At 52.9% G+C, this 27,952-nt stretch overlaps 2 protein-coding genes across 2 annotated transcripts in view; one reads left to right on the forward strand and one right to left on the reverse strand.

Moving 5' to 3' along the window:
- LOC144942330 (calcium-transporting ATPase type 2C member 1-like) overlaps positions 1 to 27,952 on the forward strand; it is a 51,842-nt gene that overhangs the window by 18,883 nt on the left and 5,007 nt on the right. Inside the window, exons 4-23 of the mRNA XM_078869137.1 lie at positions 1,506 to 1,595; positions 3,226 to 3,261; positions 4,724 to 4,785; positions 6,486 to 6,594; positions 7,718 to 7,900; positions 8,573 to 8,641; positions 9,704 to 9,779; positions 11,197 to 11,263; positions 13,285 to 13,409; positions 13,946 to 14,043; positions 15,722 to 15,817; positions 17,803 to 17,892; positions 19,846 to 19,950; positions 21,215 to 21,371; positions 22,195 to 22,365; positions 23,512 to 23,609; positions 24,849 to 24,899; positions 25,552 to 25,718; positions 26,537 to 26,605; positions 27,766 to 27,882. Coding sequence (XP_078725263.1) covers positions 1,506 to 1,595; positions 3,226 to 3,261; positions 4,724 to 4,785; positions 6,486 to 6,594; positions 7,718 to 7,900; positions 8,573 to 8,641; positions 9,704 to 9,779; positions 11,197 to 11,263; positions 13,285 to 13,409; positions 13,946 to 14,043; positions 15,722 to 15,817; positions 17,803 to 17,892; positions 19,846 to 19,950; positions 21,215 to 21,371; positions 22,195 to 22,365; positions 23,512 to 23,609; positions 24,849 to 24,899; positions 25,552 to 25,718; positions 26,537 to 26,605; positions 27,766 to 27,882 — 2,036 coding nt within the window. The remainder of the gene's footprint in view (positions 1 to 1,505; positions 1,596 to 3,225; positions 3,262 to 4,723; positions 4,786 to 6,485; positions 6,595 to 7,717; positions 7,901 to 8,572; positions 8,642 to 9,703; positions 9,780 to 11,196; positions 11,264 to 13,284; positions 13,410 to 13,945; positions 14,044 to 15,721; positions 15,818 to 17,802; positions 17,893 to 19,845; positions 19,951 to 21,214; positions 21,372 to 22,194; positions 22,366 to 23,511; positions 23,610 to 24,848; positions 24,900 to 25,551; positions 25,719 to 26,536; positions 26,606 to 27,765; positions 27,883 to 27,952) is intronic.
- SMIM8 (small integral membrane protein 8) overlaps positions 7,283 to 27,952 on the reverse strand; it is a 104,320-nt gene continuing 83,650 nt past the window's right edge. Inside the window, exon 4 of the mRNA XM_078869138.1 lies at positions 7,283 to 7,316. The gene's annotated coding sequence lies outside the window, so the exon portion shown is untranslated. The remainder of the gene's footprint in view (positions 7,317 to 27,952) is intronic.

Genomic DNA, 27,952 nt, shown 5'->3' on the forward strand with positions numbered 1-27,952 from the left:
CCAGGCCCGGCCGTCTTTGTCTCCCCCAGTGGCGATGTTTTACACGTCGCACGGGGTACTCATTTAAGGCTGAGTCGACCTAGGGGAGGTTCAGGGCCGGTTCAGATAATCGTCACACTGGCGTTGGCCGTGAGCCGGAATCGATCTCGGGTCGCCGGGTTCGTAGCGCAGCGTGCTAACCGTTGCACTACCGCTCCCCACAACCACCACCAACAACAACAACAACAACCGCCATTCGCCACTAAGTGCCGGTGACGTAACCACGGCGTTTGTACCAGGTTATGTGCACGTTAAGGGTCGAACGCCCGCTGGCAAGACAGACCCAGGTGCTATGGATTGACTGAGTGAGATGACTGGGCGATGCACCACCTGTGCCCCCTGCCGTGCAAACTCGCTGCGTCTTAGCCGCCCGCCGCTCCGCTCGTTGTCGTGAGCGTCGCTCCTCCGCCCTCCGCTGTTGCTGGAGGGCGACTGCCTCCCGACTGCCCAGTAGCGTCCTTCACCACCAACAGCACCACTCAACACGGCCATCACCACCAACTACTAAAACAACACTCCCAAAGCCACCAACGACAACAGTAACAACACCACCAACAGCATCACCACCAACAACAACATCACCACCAACAGCATCACCACCACCACCACCACCAACATCACCACCACCAACAACATCATCACCACCAACAACATCACCACCACCAACAACATCACCACCACCACCAACATCACCACCACCACCAACAACATCACCAACAACATCACCACCAACAACAACATCACCACCAACATCACCACCAACAACAACATCACCACCAACAACATCATCACCACCAACAACATCACCACCACCACCAACAACATCACCACCACCAACATCATCACCACCAACAACATCATCATCACCACCAACAACATCACCACCACCAACAACATCACCACCACCAACAACATCACCACCACCAACAACATCACCACCACCACCACCAACATCACCACCACCAACAACATCACCACCAACAACAACATCACCACCACCAACATCACCACCACCACCAACATCACCACCACCAACAACATCACCACCACCACCAACAACATCACCACCAACATCACCACTACCAACATCATCACCACCACCAACAACATCACCACCACCACCAACATCACCACCACCACCAACAACAACAACATCACCACCACCAACATCACCACCACCACCAACATCACCACCACCAACAACATCACCACCACCACCAACAACATCACCACCAACATCACCACTACCAACATCATCACCACCACCAACAACATCACCACCACCACCAACATCACCACCACCACCAACAACATCACCACCACCAACAGCCCCGTCCAACAACCTACAGCACCCGCGGTAAGCGGTCACTGCCTGGGCTCGACTTGACCCTCGGCAGCTGTAAGGGACGGACTTTGAGGCTGAAGGTCACGGACGTTCCAACGTTGCCCCCGTTGCCCTCCTGCAGTTCAAGAACCCCATGATCCTGCTGCTGCTGGCGTCCGCCGCCGTGAGCGTCATCACGAAGCAAGTGGATGACGCCATCAGCATCACCCTGGTGAGTCCACGGGTCTCTGTGCGAGTCTGTAGGTCCGTGTGAGTCCATGGGTCTCTGTGCGAGTCTGTATGTCCGTGTCAATCCACGGGGTCTCTGTGCGAGTCTGTAGGTCCGTGTGAGTCCATGGGTCTCTTTGCGAGACTGTAGGTCTGTGTGAGTCCATGGGTCTCTGTGTGAGTCTGTAGGTCCATGTGAGTCCACGGGTCTCTGTGCGAGTCTGTAGGTCAGTGTGAGTTCATGGGTCTCTGTGTGAGTTGAAATGTCCGTTTCAGTCCATGGGTCTCTGTGCGAGTCTACGTCTGTGTGAGTCCATGGGTCTCTGTGCGAGTCTGTAGGTCCGTGTGAGTCCACGGGTCTCTGTGCGAGTCCGTACGTCCGCGTGAGTCCATGGGTCTCTGTGCGAGTCTGTAGGTCTGTGTCAGTCCACGGGGTCTCTGGGCGAGTCTGTACATCCGTGTGAGTCCATGGGTCTCTGTGCGAGTCTGTAGGTCCATGTGAGTCCACTGGTGTCTGCGTGAGTCTGTAGGTCTGTGTGAGTCCATGGGTCTCTGCGTGAGTCTGTAGGTCCATGTGAGTCCATGGGTTTCTGTGCGAGTCTGTAGGTCCATGTGAGTCCACTGGTGTCTGCGTGAGTCTGTAGGTCTGTGTGAGTCCATGGGTCTCTGTGTGAGTCTGTATGTCCGTGTGAGTCCATGGGTCTCTGTGTGAGTCTGTAGGTCCGTGTGAGTCCATGGGTCTCTGCGTGAGTCTGTAGGTCCATGTGAGTCCATGGTTCTCTGTGCGAGTCTGTAGGTCCACGTGAGTCCACGGGTCTCTGCGTGAGTCTGTAGGTCCGTGTGAGTCCATGGGTCTCTGTGCGAGTCTGTAGGTCCGTGTGAGTCCATGGGTCTCTGTGCGAGTCGAAATGTCCGTGTCAGTCCATGGGTTTCTGTGCGAGTCTACGCCTGTGTGAGTCCATGGGTCTCTGTGCAAGTCCGTCCGTGTGAGTCCATGGGTCTCTGTGTGAGTCTGTAGGTCCGTGTGAGTCCATGGGTCTCTGTGCGAGTCTACGTCTGTGTGAGTCCATGGGTGTCTGCGTGAGTCTGTAGGTCCGTGTGAGTCCACGGGTGTCTGCGTGAGTCTGTAGGTACGTGTGAGTCCACGGGTCTCTGTGCGAGTTTGTACGTCTGTGTGAGTCCATGTGTCTCTGTGTGAGTCTGTAGGTCCGTGTGAGTTCATGGGTCTCTGTGCGAGTCTGTAGGTCCGTGTGAGTCCATGGGTCTCTGTGCGAGTCTGTAGGTCCATGTGAGTCCATGGGTGTCTGCGTGAGTCTGTACGGCACGCGTAACGCACCAGCGGTGATCAACGGCACCGCTGCTGGGCCTTCCCTCGGTCAACGTCAACTTTGCACGAGCACGTGGCACGCTGTGTAAATATCAGAACCCCGGGCCAGACGGGTTGGGTTAGTGTTGACCGCCTCCGATTCGCACGGTTGGCTACGTACGGCGCGAAAGAAGTTCAACGTACACACGACCAGCACTGGTCCGCCTTAATAGGCGCTCGCTAATTGCACTTTCTCTCTCTTTTCCCACGGTCTTTGCGGCTACACAAAGGTTGTTTGTTGTTGTCCGTGTGTGTGTGCGATTTGCAGGCCATTGTCATCGTGGTGACGGTGGCCTTTGTACAGGTGAGACTTTACCGCCCACACTTTGCACGCCAGCTCTGCACCGACTTGGGACGCACACACCCAGAGCAACGCAGTGCGTCGGGGAGACGTTTTTCGCATACCCCGAGGCTAAAACTCAATCTATGTATTGTGTACTGTTTGGGTCTTTCGGTAAAATCGCGAAGATAGAAAAAAAAGATATCACGACGTTTCGATTGCTAACACAAGCAAGGTGAAGGTGAAAAAATATATTTTTTGCGTCAGTCTGTACGTCTGTATATTTTTTCACCTGAGGACTTGTGCAAAGTAGAAAAAAAATATATATAAGTGCAATTGTAGACTGACATTTTGAAATCTCGATTGAAAGCTAATTTCTTCAGGACTGCTGTTTGCGTGTTTAGTTTGTTGTCCTTCCCCCGCACCTCCGATGTAGCACGGTTGGCTACGTACGGTGCGAAAGAAGTTGAACAACACACGTGCACGACATCTGTCGCGGTCTTTTAATCTAATCGAAAACGAAGTAAGAGCGTAGAGACGCGTGAAACATCGCCGCCCCCATTTGTGAGCGCGACCTGAGTTAGCATCAAGTCGCTTTCTTTAGCTACAACAGTTATAGTAATACTACTGGTAGGAACCTCCTGGTTACACCAGCCCACAGGGGATTATTGTGTCCGTCCGTCCGTCGTGAATCCAAAAATGGGAGGGGTGGGGCTGGGTGGAGAGGGGATGGTGGGGAGGGGCTGGGTGGGCAGGGTGGGGAGGGGCTGGGTGGGGAGGGTGGGGTGGGGCTGGGTGGGGGGTGGGAGGGGTGGGGCTGGGTGGGGAGGGGCTGGTCACCCCGTGGTGCCCTTATAAAACTCAACGTTTAACTTACTCACGCCGGCTTGTGCCCGCCCTCACAGTCGGCCATATTTGCGGAATACACCACGCCGCCGTTGACCCTGGCCATTGACCGAGCAACCCAACGTCCCTACCAGCTCCCTCCGCAGGACAATGTGTTAATAACAACGATAGCAATGATCTGCGGCCCATAGAGTCGCTCTGCTCCACGCCGCTGTGAGTCTCGTAGTGCTGTGCGCGCGACGAGCGACTTGCATCGCAACCCAGACGCATTCGCAAGGGCACCCCCGGTGGCAGCTGTCGCTATGCGACACTAGGTGACTCGGCACCGGGTCTGTGAGCGGGCGTTACTCTTGTCGGGAGGGGGCGATGGTTGCTTTCAAGGTGTCGAGTCTAGGGGACCCCCCCAGTGGCAGTTGTCCCTGTGCAGCAGAACTATGTTACTCGTGGCACCTTCCCTGCAGGTTAATCATTAGGCTTGCCAGTAGAAAGGCGGGGGTGAGAGGTGGGGGTGGTTACGCATACATAACTCCCTGCCGATGTTTCAACACTGAATGCAAACATTTACCTAATCTGCGGCGGCGATCTGCATGCGTTGTACGTGGCGTTGATCGAGGATTCTTTTTTCTGTTTGACCCGACAGGAGTATCGCTCAGAAAAATCTCTGGAAGAACTCAACAAACTGGTTCCCCCGGAATGCAACTGGTCAGTGGTTTGCGGGGGGGGAGCTGGGGTTGGGCAAAGTTCGCATTACCAGTTTGTACGACACGCAGAGGCACTGCACGCACACACACACAACAACAACAACTGCCATTCGCCACTAAGTGGCGGCGACGTCACCACGGCGCCTGTGCGAGGCTACGTGCACGCTGAGGCCACGTGCAGTGGGGAACGCCCGCTGGCACGAGGTCAAGGGCCGTCACCCAGGTGGTGCCACGGCTCGAATGAGCGAGATGACGGGCCCGATGCACCACCTGTGCCCCCCTGCTGTGCCAACTCGCTACGTTTGATTCGCCCGGGGCTCCGAGCGTCGCTCCTCTGCCCTCGGTTGTAGCCGGAGGCGCGGGGAACTGCCTCCAACTGCTCAGCAGCAGCAGCGTCCTTCACGAGCCTCCTCCACACACGCACGCGTGTGTGTGTGTGCACGTGTGCGTGCGTGTGCACGTGTGCGTGTGTGCCGAGTCAGTCGACCCGTGGCAACTTGGTCTGCCCCGTGACCTCCTGCCAGCGGGCGTTCGACACTTCGCGTGGCCTCAAGGTGCACATGGCCTGGCACAAGCGTCGTGGTGACGTCACCGCCCCTAAGTGGCGAATGGCGGTTGTTGTTGTGTGTGCGTGCGCACGTGCACGCAGCCACACTTGGTCATAGCCAGGAATGAAATTTCAGGTCTCCAGGTTCGCTGAACAGTGCCCACACCACTGCGCCACCACTCACCACGCACGCACGCGCGCGTGAACGTGCGTGAACGCACAAAGACAAAGATCCCCCGTGTAGTCGAAACAGACTGGTGGGGCAAGTCCTGTTAGCGAGCACCTATGAAGGCCGTCAACGGCACACGAGGGGGGGGGGGGGTGGCCAGCACCACTCCCGGCCGCCTTTGTCTTCCCAGTGGCGATGTTTACTCCACACCACGCCGGGTAGTCATTTGAGGCTGAGTCGACCTAAGGGAGGCCCGGGACCGGTTCAGATAATCGTCACCGGTGTTGGCCGTGAGCGGGAATTGAACTCGGGTCGCCGGGTTCGTAGTGCAGCGCGCTGACTCCCGCTCCCCATAAATGCACGCAGCGAACATGAACACCTGGACACCTGGACACCTGGACATCTGCGACGGCACACAGAGACAATGATGCCCCTTACGTGTGTCTGCAAGTCTGTGCGTGTTTCTGTATGTCTCTCTGTCTGTCTGCAAGTCTGTGTGTGTTTCTGAATGTCTTTTAATCTGCTTGCATTTCTGTGTCTGTGTGTGTCTGCATGTCTGTCTGTGTATATGTCTGAATGGCTGTGTGTGTGTCTGCAAGTCTGTGTGTGTTTCTGCATGTCTATCTGTTTGTATGTATGCATGTATGTCTATCCGTGTGTGCGTCTGCATGTATATCTGTCTGTCTGCATCTCTGTCAATCTGTGTGTGTCTGCATGTCTATCCGTGTGTGTGTGCATGTCTATCCGTGTGTGTCTGCATTTCTGTGTGTGTGTCTGCATGTCTGTGTGTGTGTTTGCCTGTCTATCTGTCTGTATGTCTATCCGTGTGTACCTGCATGTCTGTCTGTCTGTCTGCATGTCTATATGTCTGCATGTCTCTACGTGTCTATGCATGTCACTCCGTGTGTGTGTGTCTGCATGTCTATCCGTGCGTGAGCATGTCTAACCTGTCTGTCTGCGTGCCCTCGTGTGTTTGCGCTCCCAGTGTCCGAGGGGGAGCGACGGAGCGTCTCCTGGCGAGGGAGCTCGTCCCGGGGGACCTCGTGTGCCTCGCGCTCGGAGACCGAGTGCCGGCCGACCTGAGACTCACCGAGGTGTCACCGCGAGCTTACACACGCCGGGACATTTTTAAATCCTTTATATTAAGTTCACTTGCGCGCTTGCTTGCTTGCTTACGACCGTGCAAATCTTTCGGTCGTTTTTTAACCCACTTCCCGTGATCCAATCGAGCTGACATTTTGCACACAGACTCGTTGTGCGTGACAATTAATGTTCGTGAAAATTTTTTTCCCAAAATGTTACACATTTTAGGACAAAAATATTATATTTAATTACCAATTGCTTAATGGTGCCATGCAATCATCTGACCCATAGGTGGCAGCCATCTCAAGCCAGAGGACGAGAGGACTCTAGCCGCCACGCATATAAAGGATTTATAGTGAAAAACCTTGTTTTTACGGGTTAATTTTTTATTCACATCGGTGTTGTTGTTGTTGTGTGTGTGAGCGAGTATGGGGTGAGCTCGTGGGGAGCGGTAGTGCAGCGGTTAGCGCTACGCTGCGCTACGAACCCGGCAGCCCGAGTTCGATTCCCGCTCACAGCCTGGAGGCAGTCGCCCTCCAGCAACAACGGAGGGCGGAGGAGCGACGCTCACAGCAACGAGCGGAGTGCCGGGTGGCTAAAGCACAGCAGATTGGCACAGTAGGGGGCACAGGTGGTGCATCAGACAGTCATCTCTGTCAGTTGACCCGTGCGTGGCACCTGCTGGGTCTGCCCCGTGACCTCCTGCCAGCGGGCGTTCGACACTTCACGTGGCCTCAAGGTGTACATGGCCTGGCACAAGCGTCGTGGTGACATCACCGCCACTTAGTGGCGAATGGCGGTTGTTGTTGTGTGTGTGTATGTGGGGGAGCGGTTGTACAGCGGTTAGCGCGCAGCGCTATGAATCCGGCGACCCGGGTTCAATTCCCGCCCACGGCCACCAACACCAGTGACGATTATCTGAACCGGTCCTGTGCCTCCCCTAGATCGGCTCGGCCTCAAATAAGTGCTTGGGCGCGGTGTGTAAAAAACATCGCCACCCGGGAGACGAAGGCGGTTGGGTGGGCATGGTCGCTGGCCACCCACACCACACCTTCATAGGCTGCACTGCTACTCGCTACCGGCACTTGCCACAACAGTCTGTTAAGGCTACACGGTTGGGCATCTTTGCGCCAGGCTGTGGAGCTCACGCTGGATGAGTCGAGCTTCACGGGCGAGACCCAGCCGAACGCCAAGACGGTGGACGCGGCTCACCCCGGTCTCGACGGCAGCTGCGGCAGCAGCGGCGGCGGTGGCAGCAGCAGCAGCCCCGTCAACATCGTGTTCATGGGGACCCTGGTCCGGAGCGGTCGCGGCAAGGTGAGCGGTGGGGTTTCGGGGTTTTTGCTCCGAGGAGCAGCGGCGTAACGAGTGGGGGGGCCAAAGCTGTGAGATGGGGGGGGGCCCTTGACAACCACCATCATGAAATGTGTGTTCCACATTGCGCAGGATCGAAAAACGTATTTTAAACGCGGTTTAAATAAAAAATTTTATGAAAATACTTTCATTTTCGTTCCCCTTTCTATTTTTATTCAATCAGAACAGGAATGTAATATTTCAGAAGAGGTAACTACTACGGAGCTGTAGTGGGCTGCATTTTGCGAAGACAGAGCGCCACGGACAGCGTTAAATGTACGAGACCGTGAGCGTAATGACGACGCAAGATGATGCCAAAAGGCGCACAACTCATATGGTCCAACACCATGTGAGACTAGGCTCGAAGAAAAGCTGTCTCGGGTGTGACCAATCAACTTCAAGGACAGTGCATACATTATCAGAGTTATGTTTTTTGATTGCATTCCGACTGCAGGTATTGTGGTCAATGCAAACATGACTCCTTGTAAAAAAGGTGTCAGTTTTGTTGCCAGATAAAAGGGTAAAAAAACAATTATCAATGACGGAGATAATGCAGGCCAACGACGACGGTGGTGCTGATGGTGACGATGACGATGGTGAGGTCTCACGGCACTGTGTTGTGACGTCATGGTGCAGGGCATCGTCGTCAACACCGGCGAGAACTCCCAGTTCGGCGAGGTGTTCCGCATGATGCAGAAGGAGGAGGTGAGAAAACGCTGCCGCTGCTGATGCACTTGCCTCTATAGCTGCTGCTGTAGTTGCCTCTGTCGCTGCTACTGCTGGAGCTGCTGCTGGAGCTACTGATGTTGCTGCCTCTGTAGCTGTTGCAGCAGCTGCTGCTGTAGCTGCTGCTGCTGCTGCTGCTGTAGCTGCTGCTGTGGCAGCTGCTGCCTCTGTAGCTGCTGCTGCTGTTGCTACCCCTGTAGCTGCTGCTTTAGCTGCTGTAGCTGCTGCGTTAGCTTCTGCTGCTGTTGCTGCTCCTGTAAGGTTTTGCGCTAACAATTGCTCTGCAGTTCTGCACATATTAAGATGTTCCCCAGCCAATTTGCGATCGTTTGTGCGTGTGGGGGCGGAGGGGGGGGGGTAACTGGTAACTGGAACACCCGAATTACAAATCAACGTGTGCGAGGGGGCAACGCTCTATCCCACACAGAAGGGTACACGATGATATTATGAAAAATAGAATCTTTTTTTTTTTACCCTTTCTGGCAATTAAACAGGAGGTGTTATGAGGTTCAAACACCAAATAGAAACCTTTTGCAAGGAATCAAGTTACTGCATTAACCACACAAAGTACTTGTTTCAGTTTGAACATCTTAATCTTAATGCCTGTTTTATTGCCAGGAAGTTTAAAACCTATTCTTATTTTTCATCCACTTTGCCTCACTGCCTTCTGCTGAAAAGGCCCAGGGCATGGCACCATAATTGTATGAAATAACCAACCCTAGCCTCCACAGTTCATGGGTTAGGGTGCTGGATCAGGTTGACCGTCGCGCAATGAACCCTCGGCTCGAGCGGAGAAGAAAGCGCTGCCCCTCTGCGGACCAGAGGTCACCGCTTGAAGATATCTCCGGGAGGTAGTTCTGCAATGTCTACTTTCCGTGGGCCGTCGTCTAAACACGGGACATCGTTGCACTGCTCGCGTGAGAGTTCTGCGTGGGCAGTTGTTCTGGTGACGTGACGCCGACAGCACAATCGGGATTTTAGAAAAGTAAAAAAAAATGTTGCGTGCGAGATGGCTGACTCTACATTTGTTGACATTTGCAGGCGCCAAAGACTCCCCTGCAGAAAAACATGGATCACTTGAGCAAGCAGCTGTCCCTGTACTCCTTCGGGATCATCGGTGAGTCATCGATGGAATTGTCCGCGAGGCAGTCGGCTTCATCGAAGGCCCAGCACTCGCTCTTTTCACTCCAGTCGCTCGCTCGCTCGCTGGCGGTCAGTCGCATCCTGATCACTCTTCTCTTGCTGCTACCATGGCGATACTCTGCACGTGAACTTCACCCGTCAATTCCTCCGCCCATATTGGGGGACTCGGTCGATATCAGACTGACTGTTTGGTGTCATCCACCACGCTGTGTGTAACCACCACCACCACACATTCTGGAAGAGATGATTCTGACTGGCTGGTGTGGTGTCTGGGTGAACGTCCATGTATTGCTCGGGAGAGACCATGTTCTGGAAGATGTTTCCGAACAAACCAGATTAAAACACACCTTCTGGGAGACACGCACACTCTGTATTGTAACATGCACAGCTGACTTTTGCTTTAAAATCCTTTAAAGTGCGTCTCATAATCTGGAGGACATGGCATCGGTTCTGTATCTGTTTCTCACTTTAATACTTTTCATGTATTCTGACCCTAGCCAGTCAATGGGGGGTGGGGGGGGGGGGGACAGGCAAGGGTAGGTTCTTTGATAATCAATATCATTCTCTCTTCCATTGAAAGATACACATTATATTGTAAAACCATCGATGTCATCGTTATAAGAACCATCATCGTGACGCGTCCCACAGGTAACGCGCTTGCCACGGACGTTCACGGTTCGAATCGAGTGGCGAGATGTTAACTACCTCGCCTGGCATGCAGGAGGCCGTGGGTTCGATCCCGACCCTGACGTGTGCCGTATGTTTGGAGTTTGCATGCTCTCCCCGTGGTGACGTAGATTTTTCTCCGGGTCCTCCACATTTAGAATCAACATCGCGCGTTTAGAGCATTTTGCCTGCTCTACATTTCCACGTGATAAGCCACGTGGGTAATATATCGTTCGTGGTCCAGTGGCTTCTGAAACAAAACAGCTGTTATTTTTATGGTAATACTGCCGGGTGTGTTGATAGTAAAACAAATTATACTCCATCATGGGACCTCCTTTGCCAGTACCAAAATATACTAATAGGGTTTTTCCCCTTTTTTCTGGCAACAAAACTGACAGCTTTTGCAAGGAATCATGCTTACATTAACCACAATACTTGCAGTCAAATGCAAACAAAAAACAATACTCTGTGGTCACGAAAGCTTTAAATGTCCTTGAAACTGATTGGTTCACACCAGAGACAGCTTTCTTTAGAGCCTAGCCTTTTGGCGTCATCTGGTCGAACACCATATGAGGCTAGGCTCTAAAGAAAGCTGTCTCTGGTGTGGGCCAATCAGTTTCAAGGACAATGCATAAATTATCAGAGTATTATTATTTACCGAAAGAACCAAGAAGAAATCGCACTGTGTGCGTGTGCGTGCGCGTGTGTGTGATCGTGCTCCCCAGGGCTGATTGCACTGGCCGGTTGGCTCCAGGGGAAGTCTCTGCTCAATATGTTCACCATCGGCGTGAGGTGCGTATGTAATAAAGGTCGTGGAAGCGACTTCTGGAATCCGGTCTTTATTTCTCTTTCGTTCACAACACTCCCATCTTACTCCTTCACGCTGCTGACAGACAGCGTGAGAGGGAGAGAGAGAGACACGCGTGGCCACGTGGCAGCCTGGACCCCGCTCCAGCGTGGCCTCACCCTCCGTTCGTTCCAGATCTGACCACGTGTTGTCCGTCTCCACCCCTTTTAATACCCGGGTCACGTGGTACCTTTCCACCAATCCTGGTTAACCTCTATGGAATCTTCTAGACTCCATCGTACGCTCCCGGGACCGCGCCCCTGACTCGTCCCCCCATTGGCTGTGGCTAAAGCCAGCAGAACCAATCATCTACTTGCAGCTGTCACCTTCCCATTACGTCAGGGCCACGCCCCTAGACTTCCCCCAATTGGCTATGGGCCAAGACCGGTAGAGCCAATCATCGTAACGAGGTGTGATCCATCAGCAACCCAGATATATCCTCACATTACACATACACACATTATCGGGAAGCCACTGGAGCTATGCACTTTTAAAACTAGATTGAAAAACTCTTTTGTTTTTTTGGAATTGCTTTTGTTGTTTAGTTTGTTGGCCCTTCCCCTGCACCTCCGATTAGCGCAGTTGGCCACTTACGGTGCAAAAGAAGTTCAACATACCTCCAAAATGAACCTAAAAGAGACGAAGATCCCCCGTATAGTCTTGGTTCTTTCGGTAAAGTCACGTAGAAGGGAAATAATAAAATAATAGAAATATAAAACAATACAAATTCTCCCGACGTTTCGACGGCAACACAAGCAATCATCGTCAGGTGTGAAAAACACAGCAAGAAAATGTTCTTTGTCTTGCAGTCGAAACATCGTGAGAATTTTTATTGTTGTATATTTATATTACTTTATTATTTCCCTTCTACGTGACTTTACCGAAAGAACCAAGAATATGAATCCCTGCAGTCACGAAAGCTTTAAATATAAATCCCCCGTATAGTCTTAACAGACTGTTGGGGAAAGTCCTGTTAGCGAGCCCCTATGAAGGCCGGCATGGTACACGAGGGAGTGGGTGGCCAGCACTATGCCCGACCGCCTTTGTCTCCCCAGTGGTAATGTTTATACTCCGCAGCAGGGACTCATTTGAGGCTGAGTCTACCTAGGGGAAGCCCAGTACTGATTCAGGTTATTGTTACTGGCAGTGGCCGTGAGCGGGAATCGAACTCGGCTCGCCCGAATTTTTAGCGCCGCACGCTAACCACTACACTACTGCTCCCCGCTAGCATAAAGACACATACACACGCACATCCGTGGGTGCACACAAACTCATACATATACCAACTTGTTGTCCTGTACAGCACTTAGATTTTTTCTAGTGTTGAAATTTCACGTGTACAGCGCTTTTTGATCTTTTCATTGAGAGGTGCTGTGTAGACATAAATAATAATGATCATTATCACTGACTACTTGTCTCTCTGACCAGGGTATCTGTCTCACTGATCCCTGACGCCTGTGTCTCCATGTCCCCTGTATCTCCCTGACTCCTGACGCCCCACGTATGCCTGACCCTGACCTCCATGTCTCCCTGACCCCTGTGACCTCCTGACCTCTGGGTGTTCCTGACCCCTGACCCCCGTTTCCTCCTGACCCCTGTGTCTCCCTGACCTGTGACCCCTAGCCTGGTGGTGGCAGCCACTCCTGGGTCCTCTTGACCCCTGACCCCTGTGTCCTCCTGACTCCCATTTCCTCCTGACCCCTGTGTCTCCCTGACCTGTGACCCCTAGCCTGGCGGTGGCAGCCACCCCTGGGTCCTCCTGACCCCTGACCCCCGTGTCCTGACCCCTGACCCCCGTGTCCTGACCCCTGACCCCCGTTTCCTCCTGACCCCTGTGTCTCCCTGACCTGTGACCCCTAGCCTGGCGGTGGCAGCCACCCCTGGGTTCTCCTGACCCCTGACCCCCGTGTCCTCCTGACCCCCGTTTCCTCCTGACCCCTGTGTCTCCCTGACCTGTGACCCCTAGCCTGGCGGTGGCAGCCATCCCTGAGGGGTTACCCATCGTGGTGACGGTGACGCTGGCGCTGGGCGTGATGAGGATGGCCGCCAAGAACGCGGTGGTGAGGAGACTGCCCACGGTGGAGACGCTTGGTGAGGTCGCCCGCTCATCAGAGGCTCACCCGCTCAGAGACTCATCCACTCAGAGGCTCACCCGCTCAGAGACTCATCCACTCAGAGGCTCACCCGCTCAGAGGCTCACCCGCTCAGAGATTCACCCGCTCAGAGGCTCACCCGCTCAGAGACTCACCCGCTCAGAGACTCATCCGCTCAGAGGCTCACCCGCTCAGAGACTCATCCACTCAGAGGCTCACCCGCTCAGAGGCTCACCCGCTCAGAGATTCACCCGCTCAGAGGCTCACCCGCTCAGAGGCTCACCCGCTCAGAGGCTCATCTGCTCAGAGATTCACCTGCTCAGAGGCTCACCCGCTCAGAGGCTCACCCGCTCAGAGGCTCACCCGCTCAGAGGCTCACCCACTCAGAGACTCACCCACTCAGAGATTCACCCACTCAAAGACTCACCCGCTCATCGGACACTCGCCCACCCCGACGGGGCAGCGTCTTGTTGTTGCGGCGCCCACCCCCGAGCTGGCGGCTGACTGTTTGCCCTTTGCCCTTTCACCTCTCAGGTTGCTGTGACGTCATCTGCTCCGACAAAACCGGAACGCTCACGTCGAACGAGATGACCGTCACCCGAGTGTTCACGTCAGAGGGGCTGCTGGCTGAGGTATCCACATCATCGCCACCGCCGCCGCCGCCGCAATCATCACCGTTATCATCGTCGCCGTCATAATCATCATCGGCAACATCATCATCATCAGCATCGGCACCATTACTGTTGTCAAGGTTATGGCCACTGTCATCATTGTCGTTGTTTGTCGTAGCATTATCATCGTCGTCATCATCGTCATCATCTTTATCATCAGCATTAGAAGCAGCAGCATCATCAGCGCCAACTATCATCATCATCATCAACACCACTATCATCATCATCATCACCATTATATTCATCATCATCTTTATTATCAGCATTAGAAGCAGCAGCATCATCAGCGCCAACTATCATCATCATCATCAACACCACTATCATCATCATCAACACCACTATCATCATCATCACCATTATATTCATCATCATCATCTTTATTATCAGCATTAGAAGCAGCAGCATCATCAGCGCCAACTATCATCATCATCATCAACACCACTATCATCATCATCAACACCACTATCATCATCATCACCATTATATTCATCATCATCATCTTTATTATCAGCATTAGAAGCAGCAGCATCATCAGCGCCAACTATCATCATCATCATCAACACCACTATCATCGTCATCAACACCACTATCATCATCATCACCATTATATTCATCATCATCATCTTTATTATCAGCATTAGAAGCAGCAGAATCATCAGCGCCAACTATCATCATCATCATCATCAACACCACTATCATCATCATCACCGTTATATTCATCATCACCATCTTTATTATCAGCATTAGAACCAGCAGAATCATCAGCGCCAACTATCATCATCAGCAGCACTACCGAGATCACCGTCGTGGCGGTTATCATCACGAGAGCCGCCTCCACTCGAGGCCCTTCCGGCAGCAGTGGCGTGAGCCGGCAACAGCAGGGGCTGCGCCTTTGCCTCCACCAAGTTGCCCGCGCCAAATGAACTCGAGTTCGCCTCCGGGACAAATGAACTCGGCCGACAGTCACGAGCCGGGTGTCGCCTACAGTTTGTCCGCGACCCCCGCGGGGCAGAACCCTGGCGTGGCCGGATGACGCTCGCACGCGAGCCGGGCTGCTGCTGCTGCTGAGTGCTGCTGCTCCTGCTGCTGCTCCTGCTGCTGCTGGTGCTTCTGCTGAGAGCTGCTGCTGCTGAGTGCTGGTGATGCTGAGTGCTGCTGCTGCTACTGCTGCTGCTGAGAGCTGGCGCAGCAGTGGCGCCGTTCACTGCGTCTCGTGAAGTCTTCTCGCGCGGAGTGGGGGTCGTGTCTCTCTAAGCCACGGGAGGGTAACAGGTAGAGAGCAAGGGGACAGCTATCCATACTCCACGCGCCAAGAGCGGCAGTCGTCGTTGGAGTTTGTAGGTTCTCGCCCGGCTCCGCAGAGCGTTGTTGTGTCTTTGCTTTGTGCGTTGTTGCGCCGGTGACGATTATCTGAACCGGTTCTGGGCCTCCCCTAGGTCGACTCGGCCTCAAATGGGTACCTGGTGCGGTGCGTAAAAACATCGCCACTGGGGAGGCAAAGGCGGCCGGGCGTGGTGCTGGCCACCCACCCCCCTCGTGTGCCGTTCTGGCACTTCGTATTTGCTCGCGCGCAGCACTTGCCCCAACGGTCCGTTGAAGGCTATCCGGGGGATCTTTGTCTTTGTGTCTGTCGACGCAGGTGAGCGGCGTGGGCTACTTCACCCGCGGGGAGGTGACGATCGACGGGCAGGCGCAGACCGCGTCGTCAAACGCGACGCTGACTAAGCTGTGCGAGGTTCGTGTTGCCGGATGAGAGAAAAAAAAAACGCCAAAACAAGTATAACCCGTAAAAACAAAGTTTTTCACTATAAATCCTTTATATGCGTGGCGGCTAGAGTCCTCTCGTCCTCTGGCTTGAGATGGCTGCCACCTATGGGTCAGATGATTGCATTGCACCATTAAGCAATTGGTAATTAAATATAATATTTTTGTCCTAAAAAGTGTAAAATTTTGGAAAATATTTTTCACGAACATTAATTGTCACGCACAACGAGTCTGTGTGGAAAATGTCAGCTCGATTGGATCACGGGAAGTGGGTTAAAAAACGACCGAAAGATTTGCACGGTCGTAAGCAAGCAAGCGAACTTAATATAAAGGATTTAAAAAAAAAACCGTCCCACGAAACCCCCCCCACTCTCTCTCTCGCGCGCGCTCCTCCTACCGCATCGTACCGGTGTGTGCAAGTGACGTCACAGTCGAATGTCAGGGCCCTTCGACCAATGTAAGGCCGGCGGTAAGACGCCGCACGGATTGCAGCGACACCGCCATGGATGGCCCAAACTCGTCGGCGACGCGCTTGATTTGTCTGGGCTTCGCGACGGTCGCAAGATCGGTGACTCGTTGATTTTACCGTTGACGGAACGACGTTGGACGCCGCGCATCTGCCGTGCTGCGTCCGAGCACGGTTCAGTGTGGTCCACGGCTTTCCGTCGTCCGGATACTCGCCCCTATAATCTGTTTGACGTTTCGGTGAATTGATTTTCTAATCGAACAGCGACTCCTCGACTTACGAACGAGTTAGGATTCCAGAGGTCTGTTCGTAAGTCGAATTGTTCGTAAGTCGAATTGTTCGTAAGTCGAATTGTTCGTAAGTCGAATTGTTCGTAAGTCCAACCCGTGCAGCAAAACATCGCCACCGGGGAGACGAAGGTGGTCGGCTGTGGCGCCGTCCACGCACCCCCCCCCCCCCCGCCAACTCGTGTGTCACCGTGCGGCCGTCGTAGGCATTGGCCGCAACGTCCTGTGAAGGCGACACATTGGGTGGGGTGGGGGGGTGGAGGAGGATCTTTGCGGAGAGTCGGGCTCCAGGCCAACGGGCTCCAGGCCAGACGTCGTAACCGAGGCTGGCGGAGCGAGAGGAGCCGACCCGCTGTTTGATCGCCTCGCCGGTGCTTTTGCCCGCCGGGCGACGAGTGGCGACGCAGTGCCCAGGCACGCCGAGCGGAGGACGCGGCGTCCGCTGGCACTCCCAATGCCGCCAGCGAGTTCCACGTCCCAGCGTAGCCAGGGGCCATCCTGGCCCATTAGTCTCGTGACTCAGTGAGTAAATGTGTGCACGTGCGTACGTATGTTGAAGCGTGCTTATCGGAGGGCATTAGCGTGTTTATTATGAGACAAAAATAGCGACACACTGGCCAACTCCCACCCCACGTGTGCCGTGCCAGCCTGAATAGGTGCACGCTAACAGGACTTGTCCCAGCAGGCTGTGTGTGAGATCTTTGTCTGTGTTGTAGAGGGAGATGACAGGGGGAGAGGTGGGAGAGTGTGTGGAGAGCAGTGGAGTGATTGAGAGGTAGGGGGGAGTGCGTGGAGGGGAGTGGAGTGATTGAGAGGTGGGAGAGTGCGTGGAGGGAAGTGGAGTGAGATGAGAGGGGAGAGGCAGGGGAGAGTGCGTGGAGGGAAGTGGAGTGAGATGAGAGGGGAGAGTTCGGCAGGCACGAATCCATGGAGGATCTTCGGGTTGGCGAGTGCCACATTGAATTTGGTTCAGGATTGCACTTAAACAGACGCGTATTCCTATGTAACTCTGCGTGTGTGCACGTTTGTGTGCGTGCGTCTGTGTGCGTGCGTCTGTGTGCGTGCGTCTGTGTACGTGCGTGCGTCTGTGTGCGTTCGTCTGCGTGCGTGCGTCTGCGTGTGTGTGCTTCTGTGCGTGCGTCTGCGTGCGTGTGCTTCTGTGCGTGCGTGCGTCTGTGTGTGTGTGTGCGTCTGCGTGCGCAGGTCGCGTGCGTGTGCAACGACGCCGTCTTGAGAGACGGGGTGCTCCTGGGCGCGCCCACGGAGGGGGCGTTACTGAACCTGGCAGCCAAGGTCAGAGATTGCTTCTGAAACCGGCGGCGGTGGCGGTGGTTTTTTAAAAATCCTTTATATTAAGTTCGCTTGCTTGCTTGCTTGCGCGCTTACGACCGTGCAAATCTTTCGGTAGTTTTTTATTTAAATCCTTTATATTAAGTTCGCTTGCTTGCTTGCTTGCGCGCTTACGACCGTGCAAATCTTTCGGTCGTTTTTTAACCCACTACCCGTGATCCAATCGAGCTGACATTTTGCACACAGACTCGTTGTGCGTGACAATTAATTTTCGTGAAAAATTTTTTGCAAAATTTTACACTTTTTAGGAATTTTTTTTAAATATTTAATTACCAATTGCTTAATGCTGCCAGGCAATCATCTGACCCATAGGTGGCAGCCATCTCAAGCCAGAGGACGAGAGGACTCTAGCCGCCACGCATATAAAGGATTTATAGTGAAAAACTTTGTTTTTACGAGTTAATTTTTTCTCTCTCACCCTCAACTTTTTTTTCTCACCTCCAATTCGCGTAACGAGATTAAGATTCCGCCCGTGACCTCTCCCAGAGGTGCCGCGACCCCATTCGTGCGTCCACGGAAGCAGATTTCGCAGAGCCGCCTCCTTGAGTCGGTCCCTACGCGTTGGGCCAGACGTTAGCTACCTCGCCTGGTATGCAGCAGGTCGTGGGTTAGATCCCGACCCTGACGCCTGTATGCAGTAGAACCCCCTCGTAACGACGCCGTTTGGTTCCACGACACCGGTCGTTGAGTGATTTGGTCATCGAGCGAGTGTAGGAGATGCAAGTTAAAGGCTTAATTCGTTCCGATAGCATCGAAAGTTACCCTTTTTCACCCAAACAACTTACTTGATGACATTTAAACAATGGATATTAATACGTGAAGACACTAACAACATTATACACACATAGCCTGGAGGAATCCGATGAGCTATAAAGCTCTTTTTGACAGATGTCCAGTCGGGGCACCGTGTCAGAACGTGACACCAATAAACAAAACAAAAACACGGAAGCAGTGCAAAGTGTAGGAAAGGTGAACAAATCATATTCTTAGGTTTTTTTCGGTAAAGTCACGTAGGTAAAATTTTTAAATTAAAATTAATAAAAGTAAAATAAAATAAAAAATAATGAAAAAACCAGTATATATAAACCAGTATATATACGGGGCAGTATTTCTTGGAATCTCTCATTTACTTGATACAGCAAGCGTGCTGTGGCGGTTCCACCTGAAGACGGAAGCTTGTGTTGCCTCCGAAACGTCGTGATTTTTTTTAATTTTTTTTTTTACTTTTATTAATTTTAATTTTAATTTTTTACCTACGTGACTTTACCGAAAAAACCTAAGAATATAAATCCTTGCAGTCACGAAAGCTTTAAATCTAGAATTAAGTGAACAAATCACTTAAAAAAATATACAGATAACACTAAACAATTTTTTTATGTTACCAGGTAAAGCCCGCTGAGCTATTAGCCTCTGTTTTCAGAAGTGATCTTGCCACAATCCACGCCTCCAATTAGTACGGTGCGAAAGAAGTTCAACATACGTGCGTGCAAATGACAGCGCACGTGGAAATTCATTGCGTCAAAATAATCACAAACAATCTCAATGCATGTAACCCAGGTCGCACTCTTACCAAAAGGGGGGTGGGGGTGAGCGGGGGGCAGAGCCGGCCCAGCCACTAAGCGACCCTTGCAATTGCAAAGGGCCCCGTGGCCAGCAGAGGGCCCCCTAGAGTCACTGCTAGCTAGTGGGTGAAAAAAATCATACATCAAAGGGGCCTCCAACCAAATTTTGCTTAGGGCCCCCAAAGGTCTACGGCCGGTTCTGGCGGGGGGGATCAATGACGATGTTTCACGCATCTCGACGGTTTTATATAATTTCCGGGTGCCGAATATAAAACCAAACGACCACTCCGACCGATACCCCGTGACGGTTCCCCGTGCATCTGTTCCCCCGCAGCTCGGCGTCGGCGGCGTGAGGGATGAGCACGAGCGCATCGAGGAGGTCCCGTTCAGCTCCGAGCGCGGGTGGATGGCCGTGCGCTGCATGTCCACCACACAGAGGGTGAGGCGATGAGATGGCGTCGTCGTCGAAGTCGTCGTCGTCGTCATTGTCATCATCGTCATCATTGTCATCTGCATCCTCATAGTCGTCATCGTCGTTATCGTCGTCATTGTCGTCATCATCATCGTCGTCGGCCGTATCCTCATTGTCGTCGTCATCATCATCGTCATCAACGTCATCGTCATCATCGTCGTCATTGTCATCATCGTCATCATCATCATCTGCATCCTCATAGTCGTCATCGTCATCATCGTCGTCATTGTCGTCATCGTCATCGTCATCATCGTCGGCCGCATCCTCATTGTCGTCGTCATCATCATCGTCGTCATCGTCGTCATCGTCGTCATTGTCGTCATCGTCATCGTCATCATCGTCGGCCGCATCCTCATTGTCGTCATCATCATCGTCGTCATTGTCATCATCGTCATCATCGTCATCATCGTCATCTGCATCCTCATAGTCGTTGTTGTCATCGTCGTTATCGTCGTAATTGTCGTCATCGTCATCATCGTCGGCCGCATCCTCATTGTCATCGTCGTCATCACCATCATCATCCGTCATCATCTGTCACAATCAATCTACTGCTGGACAAAGGACCTAACCCTAAACGTCGCCATATCTCATCACGATTCCGCGATGCAATAATCCACACGGCAGCTGCACATTGCACTGATTTTGTCGCTTCAGCTCCCTGGTGGAAATACTCGAGGAGACGTTTCCCTCCTTTGTCTGCCACTCTGTTTTCATCCTTGACCATCAGCCACCACCTACACTTTAGTTAATCAAACGGATACACTGGGGCACCTGTCGCTGAACTAACCCGCCGTTCGGAGGACGTCCTGTGAGTGACATTGCAAGCTGTTGGACGGGCTACATTGCCCCTTCATGTAAATACCGGGATTGTTGTTGTTGTTCTTCGTCTTGGTTCTTTCGGTAAAGTCACGTAGAATGGAAATAATAAAATAATAAAAATAAAACATAATAAAATAATTCTCACGACATTCAGACTCTGTCTTCTCGACAGACCTGTTCTTCACCTGAGGACGGCTGCTTGCGTTGTGGCCGAAACGTCGTGAGAATTATTTTATTATGTTTTATTTTCATTATTTTATTATTTCCATTCTACGTGACTTTACCGAAAGAACCAAGAAGATGAATCCCTGCAGTCACGAAAGCTTTAAATCGAAATGTTGTTGTTGTAGTTGTTGAGAGCACGGACATACCGGGGCACGCCGTGCTCTCTCTCTCTCTGTGTGTGCTGCAGGCTCCGCGCGGAGCGTTCTTCGTGAAGGGAGCGTGCGAGCGCGTGCTGGAGCAGTGCCGCTCCTACAGCAGCCACGGGCTCGCGGTGGCACTCACGCCGCAGGTGTGCGAGAGCTTCCACCGACAGAGGATCGCCCTTGGCAGCCAGGGCCTCCGAGGTGATGGCGGCACGCACGCGCACACACGGGCACGCACACACACGGGCATGCACACGCACGCGTACGAACATGCACACTCGCACACACACGCAAGCACACACGCGCACACACACGGGCATGCACGCGCACACACGTGCACTCACGCACACACACGCGCACACACGGGCACACACGGGCACGCACACACGGGCATGCACACGGACGCACACACGCGCGCATGCACGAACATGCACACTCGCACACACACGCAAGCACACACGCGCGCATGCACGCACGTACACACACACACATGCATACACATGCATGTGCACCCGAGTTCGAATCCCGTTCACGGTCAACACTAATGACGGTTATCTGAACCGGGCCTGTGCATCCCCTAGGTCGACTCAGCCTCAAATGAGCACCTGGTGCGATGTGTAAAACATCGCCACTGGGGAGACAAAGGTGGCCGGGCGTGGCACTGTCCCCCTACCCCCTCGTGCGCCATACAGGCGCTACTTCATAATCAACGTTTTTTGGTTTAGATCGCGTTATTTATAAATGTGTCGTAACCCTCCACCACCCGACACGGCCAATCAGTAAAAAGAATGTCACGTTGACAAAAGACAAATAGTTCACTGCTTTAGCCCACCGGTGTGTTTGAAGAGTGAATCCACGACATTTACAATTTGAGTACGACGTTTCGCTGGTAATTGCATCCAGCATCATCGGGCAATTCGCCAGAATGGTGAGGCTCTGCTCTGTCTCCAACACAAGGCGCTACTTGCCAGCGGCACCAACAGTCTGTTGAGGCTACACGTGGCACCTTTGTCTTTGTCCGCAGTGCTGGCACTCGCGAGCGGGCAAGAGCTGGGCCGCCTCACCTTCCTGGGCCTCGTCGGGATGATGGACCCCCCTCGGCCCACGGTCCCCGACGCCGTCGCCACCCTCCAGCGCTCCGGGGTGACCGTCGTCATGGTTACCGGCGACGCCATGGAAACCGCTGTTGCCATCGGTAACCGCGGGCTGGCTGGACGTGAACGCATCGGCTCTGTAAACGGGGATCGCGATGGCACCCGCGGAGTTCGTTAAACGTGAACAAAACTTGAGTGCGAAGTTCCGTTCGCTATTCGGGACTAGCCCCGTAGAAAATCGGACAAATTGATCAAAGTGGTTGCCCAGAACTTGGGGGGGGGGGGGGTGGAACAAAAAAAAACAAAGCAAAATGGCCTCACCTCGGTGCAGAGGTCGCAACCGGGTACCCGATACCCGTACCTCACCCGATACCCGGCTACCCGTACCCAGCCGGGTACGGGTACGGGTAGCCATTTGCGACCCTGGTGCGGCCGGGTACGGGTACAGGTAGCCGTTTGCGACCCTGGTGCAGCCGGGTACGGGTACAGGTAACCGTTTGCGACCCTGGTGCGGCCGGGTACGGGTACAAGTAGCCGTTTGCGACCCTGGTGCGGCCGGGTACGAGTACGGGTAAGGAATCAAAACCCGTTTGCGACCTCTGCCTCGGTGTCAAGGCCCTGCCGTGATCCCAGCCCCGTGGCACATACTGCTCCATGCGTGCCTGGTACGAGCGCGACTCTTGTCGTCATTATCTCACCATGAACTACTTCCGACCCTCGATGGGGAGCATTCGACCTCATTTTCAGCATCCACCTAAACGACACCCTTTTTTCTTCTTCTTGGTTCTTTCGGTAAAGTCACGTAGAATGGAAATAATAAAATAATAAAAATAAAACATAATAAAATAATTCTCACGACGTTTCGGCCACAACGCAAGTAGCCGTCCTCAGGTGGAGAACAGGTCTGTCGAGGAGACAGAGTCTGAATGACAAAGCCCCAGGCTTGGAGCGACTATTTAAGCTGGGATGGAGGGGCGAAGAGCGCCTTGACAAAATAATTTGCATATGAAGAGGAATTTAGCATATTTATGGGAAATGCAGATATACGATTAGTACTACTTGTGAAATGCGTCGGAGGTTTGGCGAGGGGTTTAAAGTCATTATGCCCCGTGCATTATGCAGGATTAGCAGCATCAAAGGGAGGGGATAGGGGTAGCATTAAGACACCCTTTTTCATTGGCGGACTCTCGCGACGGCAACCGCCCGGTAACCGCCGGTCCCTGCCTGGTGTGCGCGTGCGCGCGAAGGGAGGTCGATAGGCTTGTACGGCGAGGGCAATCGCAAGATGTCCGGGGAGGACATAGACAACATGGAGCTCCCGGAGCTGGCGGCTGCCGTCGAGAAGGTGGGTCGCGCCCTGCCGGCACCGTCGCTCTCTCTCTCGCTCGCGCGGGGACACGCGGTCAATCGACGGCCGAGGGGGGGGGGGGGGCGGGGGGCTGAAGCTTACAATAATTAACGATTGGGATAGAGTCAAGGGCCTCGTTTTTAATAATAATTCATATTTAGAATGCGCATTCTATCCCACGATTTCAATGCAGAATGCACGGAACGCAGGAAACCGACCAAACTAAAGAGGGAAGGACACTTTTAAGAGATGGGTGTTCAAAGCGGATTTGAATATATCTACCGACTCCGATTGCCTGATGTCGAATGGCAAGGCGTTCCATAGCTTGGGTGTCACGCTAACAAGAGCCCGGTCGCCAAGAGAGCGCAACCTAGACCTGGGAGTATTGAGCAGTTGTAGATCAGACGATCTTATGGATCTTGATGGAACAAGCGAAGGAGCAACGTGGTAGTCGTGAACCGGGTTGACATTCGTCGGGGATCATCGGTACAACTCTGCCCAGGTGCCAGGGTCTTTGTGTTCGCACGATGGGGTTGCGTTCACGGTGCTGATCGTTACGATTAGTTTTATTCTCATGTAAGCAGCGAATTAAGTTGCACAAGCACTACGAACGATTGGAAACTTTTTTTTTACTTTATCAGATAAGGCCCATTGAGCTAGACAGCTCATTTTCAGAAGCGACCTGGCCACAAATGATAGCTCAACGAAGTGACTTTTCTTGCGGGCATTTGTTGCAGTCAAATACTCTAAACGCGTGATGTCGATTCTAAATGTAGAAGGGAAAAACCGTAGGACCCAGGAGAAAAATCCACGCGCCCACGGGGAGAGAGGCACGCACACTCCAAATATACAGGCATCATCAGGGTTGGGTCGAACCCACGACCTCTTGTATACTAGGCGAGGGAGTTAACATCTCTCCCCGGAGAAAAGTCCACGCGACCACGAGAACACACAAACTTAATTTCTACAGGCATCGTTGGGGTCGGGATCGAACCCTCGACCTCCTGCATACCAGGCGAGGGAGTTAACATCTCACCACCGCGGTGCCCCTCACGTTGCTTAAATAGGGGTGGTGAACTATGACCTCAACTTGAAACTTCCCAAGGAGGTCGGCGGTCCAGAACTTTCTTGCATTTGAAATCGGCTCTTACACGAATGGCAGAGATTCTGAGTTCTGCTGGGAACCCGTGAGTTCACGGAAGCCACGACTCGGAATCTAACTCTTTTCGCTCGCAGGTCACGATCTTCTACCGCACGAGCCCTCGTCACAAGCTCAAGATCGTGAAGGTGAGTTGAGTTTGCTCCGTGCTCCCGGAAACGTCGATTCACACGGACGCATTTGGCCCATGGCATAATGGATTTTTTCCTTTATTTTTATTTCAAACCAAGTAAAGTCCGTCCACTGAGCTGTGGGTTCTTTGTCAGAGGCGACCTGGCCACACGCGATTGGTCATCGACGTGGCTTATATTATCGTTGTCATCACCACATGTAGGACAGACAGCCACGTGCGAGGCCACCACCGCCCGACTATCTGCACATACAGATCTGGACTACAGCAGGCGCATTATGCCAGTCATCTCAGTCAGCCAACCCATGGCACCGGGGTCTGTCCCGTGAACCTCCTCTCAGCGAGCTCTTCGACACATCACGTGGCCCAAAAGTGCACCTGGCCTGATACAGGCGCCGTGGTGACGTCACCGTCACTTAGTAGGCAAACGGTGGGTATTGCCATTGCAGCGCACACGTGTCCCATAGGAGCGGCAGCGTGGCGGTCCGGCGCGATTTCCACTCACAGCCGCAAAAACACCGGCGGCGACGATTATATCTGAACCGGTCCTGGGGCCTCCCTCCCCTAGGCCCTGCTCGCTAGCGGCACTTGCCCCCGCAGTCCATTAACGGCTACGCGGTGGCGGGGTGGTGGGTCTTGGCGTTCCGCAGGCATTCCAGCTGAGGGGCGCCGTGGTGGGCATGACGGGCGACGGCGTGAACGACGCGGTGGCGCTGCGCGCGGCCGAGATCGGCGTCGCCATGGGCCTCTCGGGCACCGACGTGTGCAAGGAGGCGGCCGACATGATCCTCCTCGACGACGACTTCAGCACCATCCTGTGAGACACAGCTACCCCCCCCCTCCGGCTCCCCCCGCCCCCCCCCCGCCCACCAACCCCTACAAGTGGCGTAGCTAGGATATTTTGCGCCTGGGAACGAACTATAAAATTGGCGCCCCCCCCCCCCCCCCCCCCCCGTTTAATCACATACCAAAATGTAATTAGATGACATGTAGGCTGTGTGTGGCGGGATATATAAACTTTTAGGTTGAGGTGTAGATTTGTGCGGTAGTTTCAGGCTGCCGCGCCCGCCGCAATAAGTTATAATGTAACGTTGTAAGCCTCATTTTGGCGCCCCTTTACCTTGGCGCCCGGGGACATATGTACCCCCCCCCCCAGCTACGCCTCTGACCCCTACCACCCCCACCACCACCAACCACATCGTTATAGCGAGCAAACGCGCCCCCACCCCCCCAACTCCCACCCCCGCTATTATCGCCATAATACATCGATCACCATCATCGCAGCTCACAAGCAGCGATCTCCATCGCCGCTATCATCGTCACCGCTCGCAAACATTGATCGCCATCGCCGCCATAATCGTCACCGCTCGCAAACGACGATCGTCTTCTGGAAGAGATGATTCTGACCAGTGGGTGGTGTGGTGTTTTTTGTCCTCTGGGCGGAGGCCATGCGTTGCTGCGGAGACACCATCTTTTTAATGAAATGAATCTGAACAAACTGGATGCAAAACACTCCTTCGAGAAGACATGGCGCCTTCACAACTTTTGAAATCCACGGAGTGTGTCGTGGTTTGGAGAATACGGTTAAAACTTCATCGCGATTTCTGTAACAAACCTCGTTTTTGTCCTCCCCAGGTCCGCGATTGAGGAAGGCAAGGGGATTTTTCACAACATCCGCAACTTTGTAAAGTTTCAGCTCAGCACGTGAGTGCCAGTGGAAAATCTATGTTACTATGGCGGGGACCAGCTTACCTACAGGACGGCTACTGATTAACTCATTGATTCATTGATGTAGTGTCGGATTTATTGAATGACTGAATGAATTATTTGATGACTGATTGACACGGTAATTAATTGACTTAATGAATCAATTGACTGCCCACCTGACTCACTCACGTACTGATCAATAATTATTGATAACATCAATGACCCATTGACTTACTGACTGAGATATTGATTCAAAGAATGACACATTACATTCAAAGATGAAGGAACTCACTGATTGTTGATTAAATGAATACCAATACCAATACCCGCCATTCGCCGCTAAGTGACGGTGACGTCACCACGGCGCCTGTGCCAGGCCAGGTGCACTTTGAGGCCACGTGATGTGTCGAAGGCTCCCTGGCAGGAGGTCACGGGACAGACCCAGGTGCCATGTCTTGGTTGACCGAGATGACTGGCAGATGCACCAGCTGTACCCCCTCCTGTGCCAACTTTGAATTAAACGAATAACCCATTCTACTCACCCACTCATTATTTCAACGATCCATTGCCTCACCCAACCACAAATTGATTATTGATGAGTATCCAATCACTCGCCAACTAGTCGTTGATTAATTGAGCGACCCACTGACTCACGTGCCCTCTGATGATTGCTTAGTAGAATGACTTTTCGAATTAAAGCTTTCGTGACTGCAGGGATTCATCTTCTTGGTTCTTTCGGTAAAGTCACGTAGAAGGGAAATAAAATAATAAAAATAAAACATAATAAAATGAAGATGAATCCCTGCAGAAGATTAATCTCTGCAGTCACGAAAGCTTTAAATCGAAATTTAACCGCCACTACGGGGTGGGATTCCACAAAACTTTAAGCTGTCTTTCCGACAGACCTGTTCTTCACCTGAGGATGGCTGCTTGCGTTGTGGCCGAAACGTCATGAGAATTATTTTATTATGTTTTATTTTTATTATTTTATTATTTCCCTTCTACATGACTTTACCGAAAGAACCAAGAAGATAGTAGAATGACTGGTTGACTCGCTCACTCCCTCACCCACACTGATTCATTACGGACGAAGTGAATGACCTCGATGAACGACTCACAGACTCACTCTTCTCCCTCCATCGTCGTCTCGCCGGCAGGAGCATGGCTGCCCTGAGTCTGATCGCCATCACGACGCTGCTCGACTACCCCAACCCGCTCAACGCCATGCAGATCCTGTGGATCAACATCATCATGGACGGACCCCCCGCTCAGAGGTACGGATTCTGGGCCCCCATCTCCTTAGGGGTAGGGTAGATGGGGAGTCGTGGCAGACGGCCAGAGGCA

The sequence above is a fragment of the Lampetra fluviatilis genome, chromosome 27 (genome assembly GCF_964198595.1).
Source record: "Lampetra fluviatilis chromosome 27, kcLamFluv1.1, whole genome shotgun sequence".
Lineage (NCBI taxonomy): Eukaryota > Metazoa > Chordata > Hyperoartia > Petromyzontiformes > Petromyzontidae > Lampetra > Lampetra fluviatilis.